The 16,988-nt window shown below is 48.9% G+C and overlaps 1 protein-coding gene and 1 long non-coding RNA gene across 6 annotated transcripts; one reads left to right on the top strand and one right to left on the bottom strand.

Annotated features, from left to right (window-relative positions):
• The first annotated feature begins 62 nt into the window (after nucleotides 1-62).
• LOC108529716 (uncharacterized) lies at nucleotides 63-2,743 on the top strand. The gene is made up of 3 exons (XR_001885650.1): nucleotides 63-252; nucleotides 2,172-2,244; nucleotides 2,458-2,743. It is a non-coding gene; the product is annotated as an uncharacterized LOC108529716 (long non-coding RNA).
• A 3,301-nt stretch (nucleotides 2,744-6,044) lies between these two features.
• Nucleotides 6,045-15,852, bottom strand: OTX2 (orthodenticle homeobox 2). 5 transcript variants are annotated; one of them, XM_017872217.1, is made up of 5 exons: nucleotides 15,707-15,852; nucleotides 15,484-15,547; nucleotides 10,699-10,914; nucleotides 9,528-9,703; nucleotides 6,045-7,688 (listed from the first exon to the last, which is right to left on the bottom strand). In XM_017872217.1, exons 3-5 carry the CDS (start codon nucleotides 10,793-10,795, stop codon nucleotides 7,068-7,070), a joined length of 894 nt encoding a protein of 297 aa, XP_017727706.1. In that variant the 5' UTR covers nucleotides 10,796-10,914; nucleotides 15,484-15,547; nucleotides 15,707-15,852; the 3' UTR covers nucleotides 6,045-7,067. The 5 variants fall into 5 exon arrangements, with proteins under 5 accessions (XP_017727706.1, XP_017727708.1, XP_017727704.1 ...); XM_017872219.1 differs by having other exon boundaries at nucleotides 9,528-9,679; nucleotides 15,707-15,849; XM_017872215.1 differs by lacking the exons at nucleotides 15,484-15,547; nucleotides 15,707-15,852 and adding an exon at nucleotides 14,061-14,233.
• Between the last annotated feature and the right edge of the window lie 1,136 nt (nucleotides 15,853-16,988).

Raw genomic sequence — 16,988 nt, 5'->3', positions numbered from 1 at the left:
GCAGCCCCGCCACGTGCGGCCGCGAGCAGGGCTCTCGGCGCCGCGGGTTTCAGGCCAGCTTCCGGGGGCCGGTGGCCGTCAGAGGCGCAGGTTGGGGGTTCGTGAGCCGTATGTCCCCCGCAGCTGGCCAGAAAGCTGCCTCTGAGCTTCCTGAGTAACTCACTGCCTCCCCCGGTAGTCTCTCTGGACTCTCCAAATGACTTTTGCCAGGGGCACCGGGCACAGGGAGGGCAGGCCCCCGGGATGACGCAGGTGTGTACTTTACAGCCAGAGAAGGCCTAGCTTTCAGGGACATTGGCTTAGACGTGGGGGTGGAGAATGGGAGCACTGTCTCTGCCAAATTTTCCGGAGAAACCCCGGACTAGCTCTGTCCCTGGTGCCCCGGCCACTGCCAGCGGGTCCTTAGCGTTGTCGATTGCGCGCACCGGAGCCCAAAGTCTTCCCCACCGCGGGCAGGAGAGACCAGCGAGCTCTCTCGGACGTGTCCGATCCTAAAGAGGGAAGCTGAGCAGACACTTCAGGGATTGCACTCCGAGGGTGCCCGAGGCAGGGAGGCGCGCTGACCCAGCGAAGGAGGCCCCAGCCTTAGGACAATCCGGGTGTCCCGGGCGACGGTCTCAATCTGCCGGAGCCACTGCCATTCAGGCATCGCTCCACTAAGGCCAGGGAGAAGAGGGGCATTAGCCAGCGATCCGCCCTCCTTATGTCCGGAGGTCACCCCACGCCTACAGGCAGGTTTTTCTGTCTACTTTGAGGAACACTATGCGATTGTTACATCGATTAAATGAAGAACACAGAAGTTTCTCGCTCTGCCGGGCAAAACCCTCTTAAGAGTATCGCAGCTAAAAAGTGGGTTGGCTGTAAGCTGATAATCAGGTAGATGTGGTCAGACACCCACTCCAGAACCTCTGCTACTCAGAGACCATGTTATCACACGCGACGTCCATTAGGCCCTAGTAATCCTCTATCAACGCATTTTAGAGCCATTTGAATGTTAAGGAGATTTTTATTAATGGTCCATGATCCTAAAATGTGACTATTGGTTCTAGGAACAGATTTTAACAACTCAAGGCTGTGATGAGTGATTTTCTGGTTTCCGTTCAGCCTAAGGCCTCAAGAGATTTCATTTGGGAGATTGGGGGCAAGACCTAAGGGAGAGAGCCCTCACTCCACTAAGGACCTGTCTCTAAAGGGTACTTTCCAGCTTTTACCTGGGGAACCTGAGATAGAGGGGGAGCAGGCCTGTGGCTCCTAAAGGCAGCATTTGCAGGTCCTTTAATGGGGAGTCCAGGGGGAGAAAAAAAGCAGTAGACAATTGTATAGCTACCAGAAACTGGCATCTTATTTTTAAAGAAGCCCTCAGCTGGAAATGTCACCTAGTGATGTCAAGTAGACTAAGAAATTATTAATCAAAAGGCCCCCTTTGCACACCTGCAGTAGGCAGACTAAGGCAGGAGCAGTAGGGGTAGCAGGTAGCAGAGGATTCTGATTCTTGAATACCTTTTTTCCTTGTGGTGCTGAAACAGAAGTCAATCCAAACTTTGCCCACTTACCATTATATTTTCAGTGGGATTCTTTTTGTTTTCTTTGTTGTTGCTGTTGTTTTTTCTTTCAAAATATCGTGTTTCCACTAAGAATTAAAAGAAAAGGGGTGGGGAGATTAAGGAATAAAAGTGAGTCATAGACCTCATGCTGTTTGACTTTCCCTCTAGGAGAAAAACAAAATTTGAAGCGACCCTCCCCCTAGTGATAGCCTGGCTTCCCTGGCACCTGCAGTTATCTTTGACCAAATGGGTTGGACTTGGTAGGGATCCTTTATTTGAATTTGCTTACTGTTTGTTTGCAGTTGACAGCAGGTTGGTTTTTAAACATAAAACACACTGCTTGCAAGAGAGGAAGTCTGGCTGTTTCTCTTTAGCATTGGGGGGCCTCCCTTGGTTGTGAGGACTGCTGCATAGTACAAGGCCTTTCAAACGCACGTCTGCTCCCTCCTTTACAGCCACTTCAGTATACAGAAACTTCCTCTAGTTTCCCATTTGGTTCCTTTTCCTTCCAACTGCTGCCATCACAAAAACTACCCTTTCCAAATAGTGCCTAGATTTTGTTTCCATCGGGTAAAAAACACCCCCCCCAACACATTATTATTGAAGGTCTCATGTTGCTATTAACAGGCAGTTTGAAAGAGATGCTCCAAGCAATCCTACACAACGTGTCTCGATACACCGGAGCACTACGGTTTTACATGTAATGTTAATTCTGTCCGAGACAAATCCTATAATCTGTGCAGTTTCAGAGCCTAATACCAAAAAACATGGGGATGGGTTTTGTTTGGGGTTTCGCTCTCCCCATTCCAGGGGAAAGTCCCAGGGGCTCCCGGTCTTTTCTGTCACACCAACCCAAGGGCGGAAGTGGGGCGACTGGGGAATCAGGTTTTATCAGAGCACCCTGCGCTGACAGGCTCGGGCGGTTTAGAAGAGAAAATCAGAGGTGCTCAGGGCACCTGGTCACAAATCTGGGCATGCAGATGCCTGATGGAGGATTGGATCCTTTCGTGGCACGAAAAGGAGAGAGATTGCTGTTCATCTTAAAAGTCTCGAAGGAAGGCAAAAACCCAGGCGGAAGTCATGGCTGACTCTGATCCTGCATCTTCCCATTCTGGTTGTTTTCCACCGCATCTGCTTCCATTTGCGTGGGATGCGCTGGTCTCCTGCCCAACTCTTTTGTGTTCCTCTTTTGCATGATTAAAAACACGTTTCTGTATGCAATAAACCATCACCTAGCACTGGCACGCCTGGTTTTGGGTTACAGCTTTGTTTGGGTAACAACAGCGAGGTTCTCCCTGGGTGTGAGATGCGGGTTCGAACATGTGGTGTGCGCGCCAGGGCTGGCCGCTTCCGGTTAAGTGGACGCCGGGACTTGACTGCGGCCCCTGCCCTGCAGGTAACCGGAATGGGCTGCCTGGCAAGTTTGCACTGCCCGGGACGCCGAAGAGACCGCTTCCCCATTCCAGAGCTGGCCTCTGGCCTTCAGCGCCGCTGAGTACTGCGACACGTCCGAAAAGAAAGAGAAGGCACTCAGTTTAAAAAAAGAGATCTAGAGGACTGGGAGTAAGGGGATGAGCCAAGGGAAACTGGGAATTGCTCGTGCTTCCCCCCAAAAGCCTCAGTTTAGTGCCGGGGGAGACCCCAACAGACGGCCAGACTCCCCCAAATCCAGGGGCCGAGGAGCTGGATTTCCTGGGAAGTTCCCGGGGGCCCGAGGCAGGCCCAGCTGGGCACCGTCTGCTCGGGAGGCGGGAGGCCACAGCCGCGGCGGGAGCCCCCGCTGTGGCGGCCTCGCCCTTCGCGGCCAGGAGAAGCGGCCCCCTCCCAAGCCGTCCGCGGCTTATCCTACCAGGAAACCTGGGAAACTAGCGGCCGCGAGCCCCGCCGGGCTTGCTTTCGCCGTCCCGGCCCCTTCTCCCCGGCCGGTGGACCCAGCTCGCCGTCCCGTCTGTCGGTCTCGGTTTTAGCTCCTTTGGGCGCAGGGCGCTCGCCTCCGGGCCAGGCCACCCCACCCGCCAATTCCCGAGGCCGACCCGACCCCTGCACTACGCCAGGCTGCGAGGTTTCCCAGCGACCGGCACCCTGGCCCGCGGCCGACCTGGAGGCCTTACTGCAGGGCTCGGGCGGGGCCCTCGCTCGGCTCTGGCTGGCGGCCCACTCCCGCGGGCCCACAGGCCTCGCCACCCGGCCTCGGCCTTGCCGCGGCCCACAGCGCCCTGGGCCCGGCGTCCCCGAGGCTTGAGGACTAGGCCCAGGGGGGCGGGCTGAGGCTCAAGAGAGGTCCTAGGTGGGGGCCAGGGACGGAGCCATCCCAGAGAGAAAGGGGGACACCCGACGAGGCAAGAACCTCAGTCTCGCTCCTGCCTGGCTCGCCAGGCTGTGAGTGGGGCCTGTTGGGCAGCGCCAGCCTGGGGAGTCCGACGTCTGCCCCGGCTGGGGACCCTCCGGGCAGAGACGTGAGTGCTGTTCCCGCGTAACTCCGACTGGGCCCTAGGGAGTTAGAAAGCCCGATCTTTAGCCAGAGCGCCGAGGGCGCGGCGGAGAGCGCGGGCCGCCCGGCACCACGTTCCTTCTGGCAGTCCCGCCCCAGCCTCCCAGCGTCTTGCGCCTGTGGCGGCGGCAGTACGGGCCTGGGGGGACACCCACAGGAAAGGTGAGATTAGCGGCACCGTGTGGGAGAGAGGTTGAGGAAACCCACCATTATCTAAAACCTGGAGGTTTCGAAAGCCGGAACTTAATTGAGTTGATTGAATTTCTCTTCTTATCTAGGAAGGAAAGAAACACTCCCAAGGTGAAATACAAAGGGCCAAGAATCTCTGTGGGAAAGATAAAGGTTTGGGGCAACAGATCTTTGTAAAGCAAACTACCCCCACCCTCATCAGGACCTGCCCTCCAAAACGAAGCTTATATTGCCGGCTCACTTCTTGTTAATTGCCGATACGCAGCTGAAGTAGCTCCCTGACCCCTTTGGAGGACGGCGTCATTTCAGTACAAAGTATCACCATTATTGGACTTATTAACTTCATTAAAACCGGTCTTGACTAGGAGTGGAGATCGGAACTCTCTGGATGTCTTTAAGCCAGTGCTAGCTCCCCGCCTCCTTCCCTCCCTCCGTTGCCTTCGGTCAGGGGAATTCATTTCTACTTCGCCTTTGATTCAAAGGGATTTAACTGCGTGGTCTTAGTTAAGAGAAGTTGTGCAGAGGTGATGGAAAAATTAGTTTCAGAGGGTGCTCAGGGCCTCTTCTTTCTGACCTTTTTTTTTTTTTAAAGTTTCAGGAGAGAAACTGCCAATTGCGTTATTTGCTGAGTAGCCCAATGTTTATCGTCCTTATTGTTTTTAAAGAAAGGGTAATCTTTCCCTCCCTCTTGCGGGACATGCTGAAAAGCTGAAGGCAATAGTAGAAAATGGTTATTTTGGTACTGCTTTACTGTTGCAGAAGAAAAGCTGGGAGATTAAGACCCTGAATCTGGGTAAACCTCAGGCCCCAATTTAGCTTCATGTAAACTACAGTATGTTGAAGGTCATCAATAGGTACTGAAAACTCTTGCCATCAAATTTGGCCTCAAATGTTGGTTGCAAACTATTGCATTTCCTTTACCAGTGAACCAATTTACTTATTAGGAAAGATTACATAGAGTTGAAGAGAGCATGCGCAGCCAGGGACCGGAAAAATGAAATAGCCAGAAAACAAAATGGTTGCAACTGCTAACCTTCATTTAAAATGTTACAATCAAGAGTCACTTAATTTTGGTCAGCTGTAAGAGCTTAAGCAGCTTAAAATGAAATTAAATATTGCTTTTACCTGAGGAGCACCATGATCATTGGCCCATTTGTCTTTTCTGGTGACTGGTTTACAAAATGCAGGTACAACTGAAAAGGGACCCATTTTTCCCCCCCTCGGCACTTTCTTAAACACACACACAAAAAACTGACCAGGGTGCCTTATGTTCAGCTACTGAAATTATAGGTTTTAAAACTTTTCTGAAACTCTTTTGTTCAGAAATCATTTCTGCCTGAATTGCTTTCAGATTCTGATTACACTCCCTCTCACGTTTACCTCAGTATTTGGAAGTTAAAAAAAAAAAAAATCCCCTTAACCAAATAAGAGACTAGAAACAAGAAATTCTTGTCATTCTGATGTTTTCAGAGATACTCCAATTCTCCTCCTCCCTCTTAAAACTTGATATATTTTAAACATACTAATAAAGTGCCTAAAATTGTTCAGGTTTGAGGCAGGAAGGGAGAAGCAAGGAAAACAAGATCCTATTGTCAGGCTCTCCAAACTCAATTTCAGAGCAATCCTGATGAAAGTCACAAAAAGTCTACATACCACTGTCGTTCATATCTACTTTATGCATAGATTAGCAAAAAAAGAAAAAGTAAAAATAAGTTTGCTAATTTCCTCTCTGTCCTAAGAAAAATGTGTTTTGGGAAGGAAAGACTGAATGTAGGCTTCTCATTTGTAAATAGTGGTGTAAAATTAAACTGGACCCAATGTTGTGCTAGAACCATTTTAATATAATTATACATATCTGCCAAATCCAGGAAGAAAAGGTTTATGCATATATAACTTTTCCAGTTAACATCTGCAAGCATAAACGACAATGATCTCAGTTTAATAATTCATCAGGGTCAGAGCAATTGACCAATGTCTCTTTACTGCTAGGCTTACCAACAGTAAATTACAGATGAATTCGTGTCCTTTTGCTTCTCTTCTCTCACTCTCCTTGTCCAGAGACATTTTGTCGTAAAGTTTCAGTGCAGCTCACCTCCAGCCAAAGGTAATCTTTTTAGATCAGTACTCAGTTGCTCTGAATTTTGCTTATAATTATAACCTATTTAATCACAGAAGAACCCCTGCAGAGGTGGAGTTCAAGGTTGCATACAATAACAGGAGATCACAGTTTTGAAGTCTAGCACAGATTAAAAACCACAGATGTACCATTTATAAGACACACACTGATTGTCTCTTAAACTACATATTGACTCCTTATGAACATTATTTTTTAAATAAAGTAGTGCATCTAGGACAATCAGTCGCACAATTCACACAGCCCTGAAAAGTTTTTTCAGTGCCAACTACCAGTTGGTCATGAAACGTGAATGAGCTTGAGACACTGTTCATTCCTAAGATTCAACCAAGGATTGGCTAAAACATTGGAACACCTCTGCTTAAGAAGGCTATGACCTTCCCTCCCTTCCTTCACAACTTAGTTTTGTTTGATTTTATTTTTGGTGGTGTTTGGTTGCACGTGGCTAGAATGCTTTTGATCATTCAAATCAGGAAAACCAATGATCTAAAACTATGACAGGATCTTAAGTAGATTGGTTTGTCCATTTCAGGTTGCTGGTTGGTAGGCCCCTCTAAGTCCCTTCGTTTTTCCTTCTATGCCTCTCGGAACTTTGATCAGATGAGTCTGAGCATCATCCCATCTAACTCTTTTAACCAATACCTGGCTAAAACTGGAATGTCCAGCCCAGTATATTTAAAATCACCCACAAAAGAGGTTCTACAGGTCTTCACAAAACCTGGAATTTCCACGAGGATGTCTGATCTTTATAATCCAAGCAGTCAGCATTGAAGTTAAGCTTCCAGGAGGCAGTTTGGTCCTTATAATCCAAGCAATCAGTGGTTGAGTTAAAACCCAAGCTTGAAGCTCCATATCCCTGGGTGGAAAGAGAAGCTGGGGACTGATTGAGATGGCTGGTGACTGCATTGGTACCCATGGGACTGAGTGTGGCCCCTGGTCCGGGAAGCTGGTGATGCATAGGGGTCAAATAAGATCCACAGTCCATGCCCCCAAAGTAGGAAGTTGAGCCAGCATATCCTTGACTATAACCTGAAGCCTGAGTATAGGTCATGGGATAGGACCTCTGCATGCAGGAAGAGGAGGTGGACAAGGGATCTGACAGTGGGGAGATGGAAGCTGGGCTCCAGATAGACACAGGAGCACTGCTGCTGGCAATGGTCGGGACTGAGGTGCTAGAGGGGGGAGTGAATTGGCCACTTGTTCCACTCTCTGAACTCACTTCCCGAGCTGGAGATGTCTTCTTTTTGGCAGGTCTCACTTTGTTTTGACCTCCATTCTGCTGTTGTTGCTGTTGTTGGCGGCACTTAGCTCTTCGATTCTTAAACCATACCTTGGAAGGGAAAGAAACTTCTTTAACACAGTTTTGATAACTCCTTAAGGACAACAATGGCTCCCATATTATAAATCTATCCTACATTGGCAGATCAGCTAAACACAAAATTTCCCCTGCCACTGAAGACCTATATTATGTGGCACTCTCATATAAACTCCTGGACTTGTAAGAAAGTTGGGGAGGCTCTGTCAAAACACCTGACGCTGCCTTATTTCTTGCCCAGAATAACATTTAAGATAATCCCCCAAATCATATAGCTAAAAACTCTCCACATCACTTTCCTATCTTATTTTGCCTCTAACACACACATACACATAGACCCAGCTATATTTTGGAACACTCTCACAGAGGAATAGAATGTATCTATGTCTTTTGGAGGGAAATACATGAGAAGTGAGAGAAAGCAATTCTGTTGTTACATGCTAACAGGAACAGCCTAAATTCATTTACAGTTCATCTTCCAGGAGGCAGCTGCTAATATGGAGGTTGGTTGGTTCCATCACCCTTCTGTCTCTCTTAAAAAGAAAGGCTCACAAAACAAAGCTCAAGGGGAAGAAACGATCTTGTTGAAGAAAGAGGTCTGAAAGCCACTATTTGCTAAAAGCTTCTTTGTGGTAAAAGGAGTGACTTACATGCACTCTGCTTTGAGCTGGGAGCACAGACCTGCTAGTCTCTGAGACTCGAGTCTGTGTCTTTAGAGTATTGCCACTCAGCACATAGACTCAGTCTCCTGTGCTGTGTTTACTGACTTACCACTTCCACCCCCTGCTGCAATCTTGACAATTCTCTTTACCAGCCCTGTTCATGTTCTGCAATGAAGGAGCTATGATTGGTGTACGAGGGGGCTTAGAAGAGAAACTACTGGCATTTTCTGGAGGACAAATCCTTAGCTGAACTTTTCAAGGAGCTCTCTGTATGGGTGCTGTAACTGTGGTAAAAGTGATGCCACCAAGGCCAAGCTCAAGACCACCAACCATTTGGAGCCATTTGTTTTCTCCTAGTGAGGACTTTGGTTCAAGCCTTGCAAGTGCTAAAACTTCCTCTAACCTACTTTGAAAAGGCCCCTTTCCCAATTTGCAACTGACACTGATGTCTGTTGCTTTCATAAACATATTCTACTTCAAGGAGAGGCCCAGGTATGTATGTGGTTTATGTGCTAAACACTTTGCAGAGAACTCTGTATAGGCCTCACTCACAAGGCAAGCTGGAGTTGACCTTCCCTCTTCAGTTTAAGGTCAAGTTTAGGGAAACTAAAACAAGAGGGGTGTCACTAGAGACATTATGTAGATATTTTATCTGTTAAATGGCTCAGAGCTAGAAAATTCTGTTCAATCCCTAAGAAGTCAAGGAAAATACATTCTTTTTGTGTTGATTTATTTGGTAAAAGCACCAGCTGCATCTATATCCTGATTCTGCCACCAAACTTAGTTATGACCTTGAGCAAGTCATTTACTCTATTTTTTCATCTGTAAAAATATTTGGACTGTCCAGGAGCTGAGCTGCTTTCACATGTACAAGTCCATGAGAATAGGAGAGGATTTCTATACAGAGGAAGGGAAGGGTTACAACACCACGTGACTACTCTTGAAATCTGCTCAAGGATGGGTCTCTGTCCACCAGCAACCCAGGCCTTGAAGACCCTTGCTTATAGGATTAAGTGGTGATGGGCAGGCAAAAAAGGACAGGGAGGAGAATAGTTTCCTGGCCCCTTAGTGAGTGAAGGAGAATTTCAAGCCTTCCTTCAGTCCTCTCAAAGACCTGGGGCTCTCCACAGCCCCATACTCTGGGGAAAGGTGGCATGATCAGGAAGAATGGTTCTGCCTGCATCTGCCCTACCTGCACCCTGGACTCGGGCAAGTTGATTTTCAGTGCCACCTCCTCTCGCATGAAGATGTCTGGGTACCGGGTCTTGGCAAACAGTGCTTCCAGCACATCTAGCTGCGCCCGAGTGAACGTCGTCCTCTCCCGGCGCTGTTTCCGGGGGGTGGCTGCGGGACAAGAAGCCCAGGGCCCTTTAGGGTGGGGGAGCAGTTTCTCAGTCATAGGCGTTTCCGCGGGTTCTCCGACGCCCCTGCCCTCCACCCCGCAGCAGTCCCCCGTTCCTCACAGCCCTTCAACTGGGAGCCTACCAATGCTCTCCCCACCGTCTCCCCAGCCTTGCTCCCCGGGGACCCAGGACACACACTGCTTCTTTCCCCACTCGTCTTGGTGTTGGGATTGCTCCAATCAGAGCATCACTTGGAAAGTTAACAAATGAAACATTTTTTAAAACACACACACAAACAAAACTTCTCCAAGATCAACCCCCAAATCACAACACAAAAAGGCTATTCCATGAAGTCAAAGGATCTGCGAGGACAGACTGGCAGCTCGAATTGATGGGGGAAATCTGGATCCTGTTCCCATGGTTTTTAGCACACCTCGGGCCTTTGTTCCTCCATCTTTAAAATGGGGACATAGTTCATACTTCTCCTTCTGGGAGGATTTTAAACAGATCTGATCGGAAAGGAAAGCACCCTCATTTGGAGGAAGTCACGCCTCTTGGGATTAAAGCAGGCTCTGGAGGTCATAGGGGAAGGCCCGGGCATGGAGGGAACAACTGCAAAGCCCGAGGGTGCTAAGGACTTACGGAGAGAAAACTCGGCTTCTCCAAGAGGACACTTCTGAGGAACTGGGCATTGAGATATGGGCAGGGGTCTTTTGCCCAAATGACAAGGACAGTAACCTTCCTCATCCCACTCTGATGCCGATCCTTATTTACTTGAATTAAGAATAAAGTGATGTGATTGTAACTGTTGCAGACCCACCTACTCACTTCTCCCAACCCCTGTTCTCTGCTTGGTGAGTAAATGCCCCCCTCAGAAGGCAAACCTAGTGGAGACCTACCCTGAAGCTGGGTGGGGACAGTGTGACTGCCAACCCCTGTGTTCCATGGGAACAGGGTGTTGCATCCCCGGAGGATGGGCGTGGGGAAGGGGGTTGCGGGAGTGCAGCAGGACTCACTTACCCGGGTAGCCCACGGAGGGGTGCAGCAAGTCCATACCCGAAGTGGTCAGACTCAGCCCATTGACTGCGTAAGGCGGTTGCTTAAGATAAGACATCATGCTAAGGTTGTTTGGAGGTGCAAAGTCGGCCCAAATCGGGGGTACCCAGCTGGAAGATCTTGATGCGCCCGGGGTGGACAGGTTCAGAGTCCTTGGTGGGTGGGTTTGGAGCAGTGGAACTAAGGGCAAAGCAAACAAACAAACAGAGGGGCTGGTTTACTGCTTCGGAGGCAGCAGTTCTTCCACGTTTCACCACTAACTTAAAAAGAGCTCGGGCTAGGCGAGGCAGAGGCTTTTAAAGGACTTGCAGACACTCCCCCCACCCCATCCCCACCCCACCCCAGCTGCTCTGGAACTAGAGGGGATGGAGGGAGACCAGATAAACCTGTCTTCCCCACCCCCACCCTAAAGTTAAAAAAAAAAGTACCCGAAGAAAGCAATTACAATCTGCCTTCCCCAAGAACAAAACCCCACGCCTTCAAATGCACACATTGCATTCCTATCCCTACATTTGCATAGGACTCATTGGCTGGCACTAGCTAATTGTCTCAAACAAAACTTGATTGGGGCCATTTGCAGAGACAAAGAACTCTTTGGCTAAATAAATAATGCTGATAACAAAGCCCATTGGTGAGAAACAAAGAAACAATTCAAGAAATCTACCTCTCCCCAGACTGTTGCCTTTCCATGGCAGAGATTTTAATTACCTTAGCTTTTTACCACTTTCAACTGCTGCGAACCTAAAATGTCAGTGCGTTTAACATCTAAAATACCAACTTACTAAACGACAAACTTGGAAAAACCGCTCAACCACTATTATTCCGCATTTGAAGTCATTTCCGGTAATCATTTTCACCTAATTAGTAGTCTGGGTAATTAGATTTCGAGGTAAGTAACAGATTTATTAGGGTTTTGGAGAACCTTGATTATATGTGTCTAAGGAATGAAAGCTAAACAAACAAGTATTTAACTTTTAATAGACACCCATCAAATATTTAAACATATTGCAAAAAAGTCTTCAAGATTGGCACAGGGCTTGCCAGAAATTGTGAAGTAAAGTTAGAATCCCACCAATCAGATAATGACTGGACCCCACATTTGTAGTGCAAGCTGCTTCCATGTTGATTTTGATGTGTGGAGGCTGCAGATCCTGTGGGAGGCAAATTTTCAGACATTTGGGTCTTCCGCAGCTGCAGCAGAGCTTCCTGTTAACTCTAACTGCCTTTTGCACATTTTAGTTTTGAAGAAAGTGGATACACAAACACCCAAAGTTGTGAAACTACTAGAATTTCTCCCTACCTTTCAAATTTCCTACAATCCTATAAGAAAAGAGCTCCAGGGGAAAAGAAAGGAAAAAGGAAAAGTTATTTACTTTCTTCAGCTTGTGTTACACCCCCCCCCCACCCACGCACCCCAGCAAAGAGATTCAAAGTAGATGTTAATATGGACTGGCAGTTTGCAAGTCTGGCCTTTATTTTCCTAAAATGTGGCACTTATATGCAAGGATCTCTACTTTGAAACTTTGATACCATGACAGATTGCTTCAAAATGGCGGATACAAGATAAAGGTCTTACTGAGTTTAAAGGACTCCGCGTTTTCATATTTACGTTGCTTAAGACAGCAAGACACAAAAGTCCATAAATGAAACTCAGTAACTGTAACTTCTTTCTGATTTAAATTCAGAGCACAAAAGTCACACTTTTCTACCCCAAGATCTAATTTAATGTAATTTTATAAATGTCTTTCTTGAAGGAGTTTGTATTATCCTCAGTAAAACTAATTTAGTTACTCCTACAATACAGACTTCATGTTTTTGCATTGTCTTTTCTTTTCAAAATGCTGTTCTTTGGAGGCTGGGAAAATAAACAAAAACCTTCAGCTTAGAGGCTGTTTAAACACATATACGACTGCTTTAAAATACAGTTGTATATGTGTTTAAACAGCGTCTATACCGGATATTGGAGATTTTTTGTTTAATCGTACTACCTTGCAAAGTTCTGAACTACAGTACTATAGAGAATCGTAAAATCATGTCAGGTGTACCCTTGAGAAATATGGAAATGTTCTTACATGTCGAGCTCTCACCAAATTAGAAATGCCTGACACATCACACAATAAAGTAGCACATTCTAACATAAAAAGCAGTAACACGCAGAAAGCACCAGGGCCGAGATCCTTCCAGGGGCTCCTTTGCTCTTACCATTGCACAATGGCTAAAATTCTCGGAATAGACTATTTTCATTTTATTTCTGGATCCACCTTTAAAAGGAAAAGAGGAAAACCAAAACCAAAACTAAGAGATTCTGTCCACAACTGGCCTAGTATGCACTCTGCATAGAAGGCATGGGCCCTTCAATCTAACTTTCAAAGCCCTTTTCCAATCTCGCAGCGGGGTCCAGAAGGGGGAAAAGAAATGACTTTTCAAAAATCCACGCCTCACTATGACTGCTCACGAGGTGACCTCTGGAGAACTCATACCTAGAAGCTGGCCGCGGTCGCGCGGCGAGTCCCGGCAGCCGATCGGCGACCGCACCTCCAGGCGCGAGTGCCTGGGTCCCGCGTCCCTGCCCGGCAGCCCGGCAGCCCCGCAGGCCTGGCGCCCGAGGTCCCGCTCCACTGCCCGCGTCGCCCGCGCAGCCTTATATCTAACGGTCAATTCGTGCAATCTGTCGCTTCCCCCTCCCCCCCGCCTTGTTTTTTTTCTTCCAAGAAGCGCATCTACCAGTTGCTGTGTCCTCGCTCAACAATAATTACCTCGTCCGAGAATTAATTATAATAAATGTTTTCTTGATAAACTAACGAGATAATCCGAGGGGCACACGTCCCTTAATTACAGGCCGCCATGCTCCGCTCTGCTTCTCGTCCGGGCTGATTAATTTTCTGCATGATGGAAAGGAAACAAAACTACGCGGACTGGCGACTGGCCTGCGGCTGGGAGGACGACGAAGAGGAGGAAAGAAAGAAAAAGGAGACGGGAGGGCACCGCGGAAAACGGCCGGCCCTGGCCTCTCTCCGGCGAACTCGAGTGAAAGTTTCTGGTCTCGGGGAATCAAATAACTCTGCCACCCGCGAGGGAGGGAGGAAGAAACGTGCCAAAAGGGTTGGCCTTGACTATTAATTATCGTTGGGAGAAAGCCCTGGTGTTAGCGCTGAGGTCTGGGTGTCTACCTTACTCTGGGGGGAGGAGTTTCCTCTCCTACTCCCCTCTCTGTTGCTAATAACTTTTGTGCCTGGAAAAAGTCCCAAGCTGAGCAGGAGAAATCCTGACCGCCGAAGCTCTAGAATGGGGGGACGGGGGCGGATAATTTCTAGGAGCCACTTCACCATCTCCTCCCCAAGCAATCCACCACCGCAGGGTCAGCGCCGCTCGGCCTTCGCTCCCCGCGCACCATTTCGTCTGTGTAGGAGGCAAAAGCCAACACGATGGAATCCTGACAGAGGACTTGGGTTTCCAAAAATGTGTCCCGAAATCGGGCATCGATTTCAAGAGTCACTTGAACGCAGCAACGCGAAGACTTCTTAGGAGTTTGCAGCGCGACCCGTCGCCCGCGCCTGGAGCTGGCAGGGACCTTCGGGTGGTTCTCACTGGGCCGACCCAGGGCACAGGTTGGGCCTCGGCGAACCCCTCGGCCCCCGCCTGGCCCCGACCCACAACACCTTATTGTCCCCGAGCCTGGGAAGGGGGTGCGCGAGCGCGCGGGCGAGCCCTGTGGCTCCCCGCCAGAGAATAGCTGAGGGGCCGCGGTCCCAGCGGGAGGATTCCGGTCCCTGGCCTGGCCGCGGCCTCGGGCAGAGCAGGGGCCACTCGCTGCCACTTCTGCCAGCTCCAGGTGCGCGCAGAGGGCTACGTGGGGCTGGCCGCGAACCGTACACGGCACAGTCAAGTTGAAAAACCACTCTTCACGTTCGCTCGGCCTCGTGACCAGGGTCGGGGACCCCGACAACCTGGGGTTGGGAGGCTGCGTAATTACAACCCAGGGTGGTTTGCATTTTGGGGTGTGGTGGGTATTTAAACACAAAAAGGAGATCTGGAAGCGTTTGGGAGAAACAGAGAACCGAGCTGTGCTAGGCTGAGGGAGAGGAGGCCAAAGAGAGCAAGCAGTGAGCGCCGGAGCAACGAGAAGCCAGCGCTCCCAGCCTCCTCGGTTATCCGCTCCGGTTTCCGCTCACATTCATCAGGGGCAGACAGGGGCTCGAGCGGCGGCCCCCGGCCCAGGCCGACCGGCAAGCGAACCGGGCTTCCGGCGCGCGGGCCCAAGAAGGCGCCTGGCTTTTTATTATTGTTGTTTCAATCCATCCATCTAGTTACATTTGCATCTTTTTGTCTCGGACTCTGAAAAGGTCCCTGGGATCCATCCAGACGACCCCAACCCGATCTGGGGGCCAAAACGCAAAGATCGCGGGGAGAAGCCTAGAACGGCGTTGACAAAAACAAAACCACAAACACAACCTTCCAAAACATCCCAGATTACACTCGCAGCGTTGCGACGACGTTTTGCAGAAGCGACGACCCCCAGGAGCACGCTCTCTGCCTCTCTCTCACTACCGTTCTCATCTCTAGATCACGTTTTTCTTTTTGCAACGATCGTTATTACACCTCAAAATTTGTAAGAGAAAAAAATACATCCGCCTACAGAACTCCACGTTCGCAGAGGGGCATCGGTCGGTCTATTGGAGGTACTGGGTGATGGCCGACAGACTCGGGGACACGTACGTATGGATATAGACAAGACAGACGGACACTTACCTTACAGCCTCATGGGAGGTTAGAAAAAGTCAAATATCCTTTAAATTCCAAATAGCCAGCTATCCTAAAAGAAATCAAGAGTATTGAGTTAGAAACCTTGCAGTCTTCACCCTTCCATGAAAAGTCAAACACAACCAAAAAAAAAAAAATTTTTTTTAAAGAACAGAAAATGAGGCAGGAGGCTAGAGTTCTAAACACGCGTGGGCCCCTCTGCAATACATACAAAGTAGATGTGGTGAGTGAGGGCTGCTCTAGCAATTTTTATTTTTAATCACAGTAGAGGCTGAGTTGGAGCTGAGGTCGGTCCCGCTCTCAGGGAGATTTGCTGAGAAAGCGCCTCTCTGGCAACTTTTTGACGCAAACTCTCCAACCAATGGCAGGGAGAGAATGATTGACACATCTAAGCCAGAGGGAAAATAATAAAAACACACAACAGGGGGAGGAAAACAGGCCGCTGCTGCACGGGGGGACGAGCAGGCAACAAATCCAGGCCTCCGACATTACCAGAATGTTCTTTAAAGACACTGAGCTTTGCTTAAAATACACATTATGGGCCGGAGCATGTGAACTAATTGTATAATTAAAGTGATGGACAGGGAGTTCTTCTCTTACCCTCTTTTCCCCTGCTTCTTTTACTCCGTAATTTCCTTTCCCCTCATTCTTTTTGTTTTTTGTTTTTAGGGAAGGGAAGAAAGGAAACCCATGCAATGGAAGATGGAAGATAAAAATATTTAAGTAAATGCTGGAGAAGGGCGAGGGATAGGGAGTGACTGGGTTATCACATTCAACCCCAGCAATAAGTGTGTGGATGACAGGCAGAAAGCAAGTCAGACTGAAACTCAAAAACACGACTATACCGTCTCAAACAGGGCCAGAACACGCTGACTGCCAGAAAGGGTAAAGGAGGGAGGTCTGGGAGTGCGATGTGAGCATGTACAGAAAACAGAGACAGAAAGATACACAAGTCCAAGAACAAACTATTTTCTAAAACTCAGTGTCTTCTCTATTCCCTAAGCCCTTATAAATATCCTTACACATATAAAATAAATGATCCCCGAGTGAGAGACCCGGGCTTCTGGTAGGCGCCTGGGGTTTTTTTGGAATTGAGAAGCCCACGACAGACTGCAGGGAACATGAACCCCGGAATCTAATCCCAGGGCCCATTTAGGGGAAGTAGCTGGGGCCACATCGGGCCTCGAGGATGCGAGTGTGAGGTCGACAAGATATTGGGAAAGGGAGCGAGCGAGGGAGGCTCCCGTTGGAAACAGCTTCTGTGTTAGAACAAACGCCACCAAACGCCCGACACTGCGAGGCCTGGAGCTAACTGGGCTGGCGCCGCCCGAGCCCCGGGCTGAGAGCCGGGAGACTGGGAAGTGATGGGACCTGGGGACCCGAGCTGGAGAGTGCGATCCCTAGCCCAACTTTTTTGCCTGGCATAGAGAGCAGGGACCGGACAGGTTTCAAACGGATCCGAGTCCCTAGAAAAGCAAAAACAGACTGGGCGG

Source organism: Rhinopithecus bieti, unplaced genomic scaffold (genome assembly GCF_001698545.2).
Source record: "Rhinopithecus bieti isolate Rb0 unplaced genomic scaffold, ASM169854v2 scaffold_6717, whole genome shotgun sequence".
Classification (NCBI taxonomy): Eukaryota; Metazoa; Chordata; class Mammalia; order Primates; family Cercopithecidae; genus Rhinopithecus; species Rhinopithecus bieti.
Note: the sequence above shows the minus strand (reverse complement) of the source record. Positions and strands in the feature narration are given on the sequence as shown.

Bases quoted from the DNA above. Each gene is read 5' to 3' on its own strand.
- OTX2 (XM_017872215.1), bottom strand. From the start codon at position 14,214: ATGCCCGATTTCGGGACACATTTTTGGAAACCCAAGTCCTCTGTCAGG. The intron at 9,704-10,698 runs GTAAGTGAGTCC...CCCACCCTAAAG, and splicing joins CCCCTCCGTGGGCTACCCGG to GGCCCTGGGCTTCTTGTCCC. The intron at 7,689-9,527 runs GTAGGGCAGATG...TTCCCTTCCAAG, and splicing joins TGCCCGAGTCCAGGGTGCAG to GTATGGTTTAAGAATCGAAG.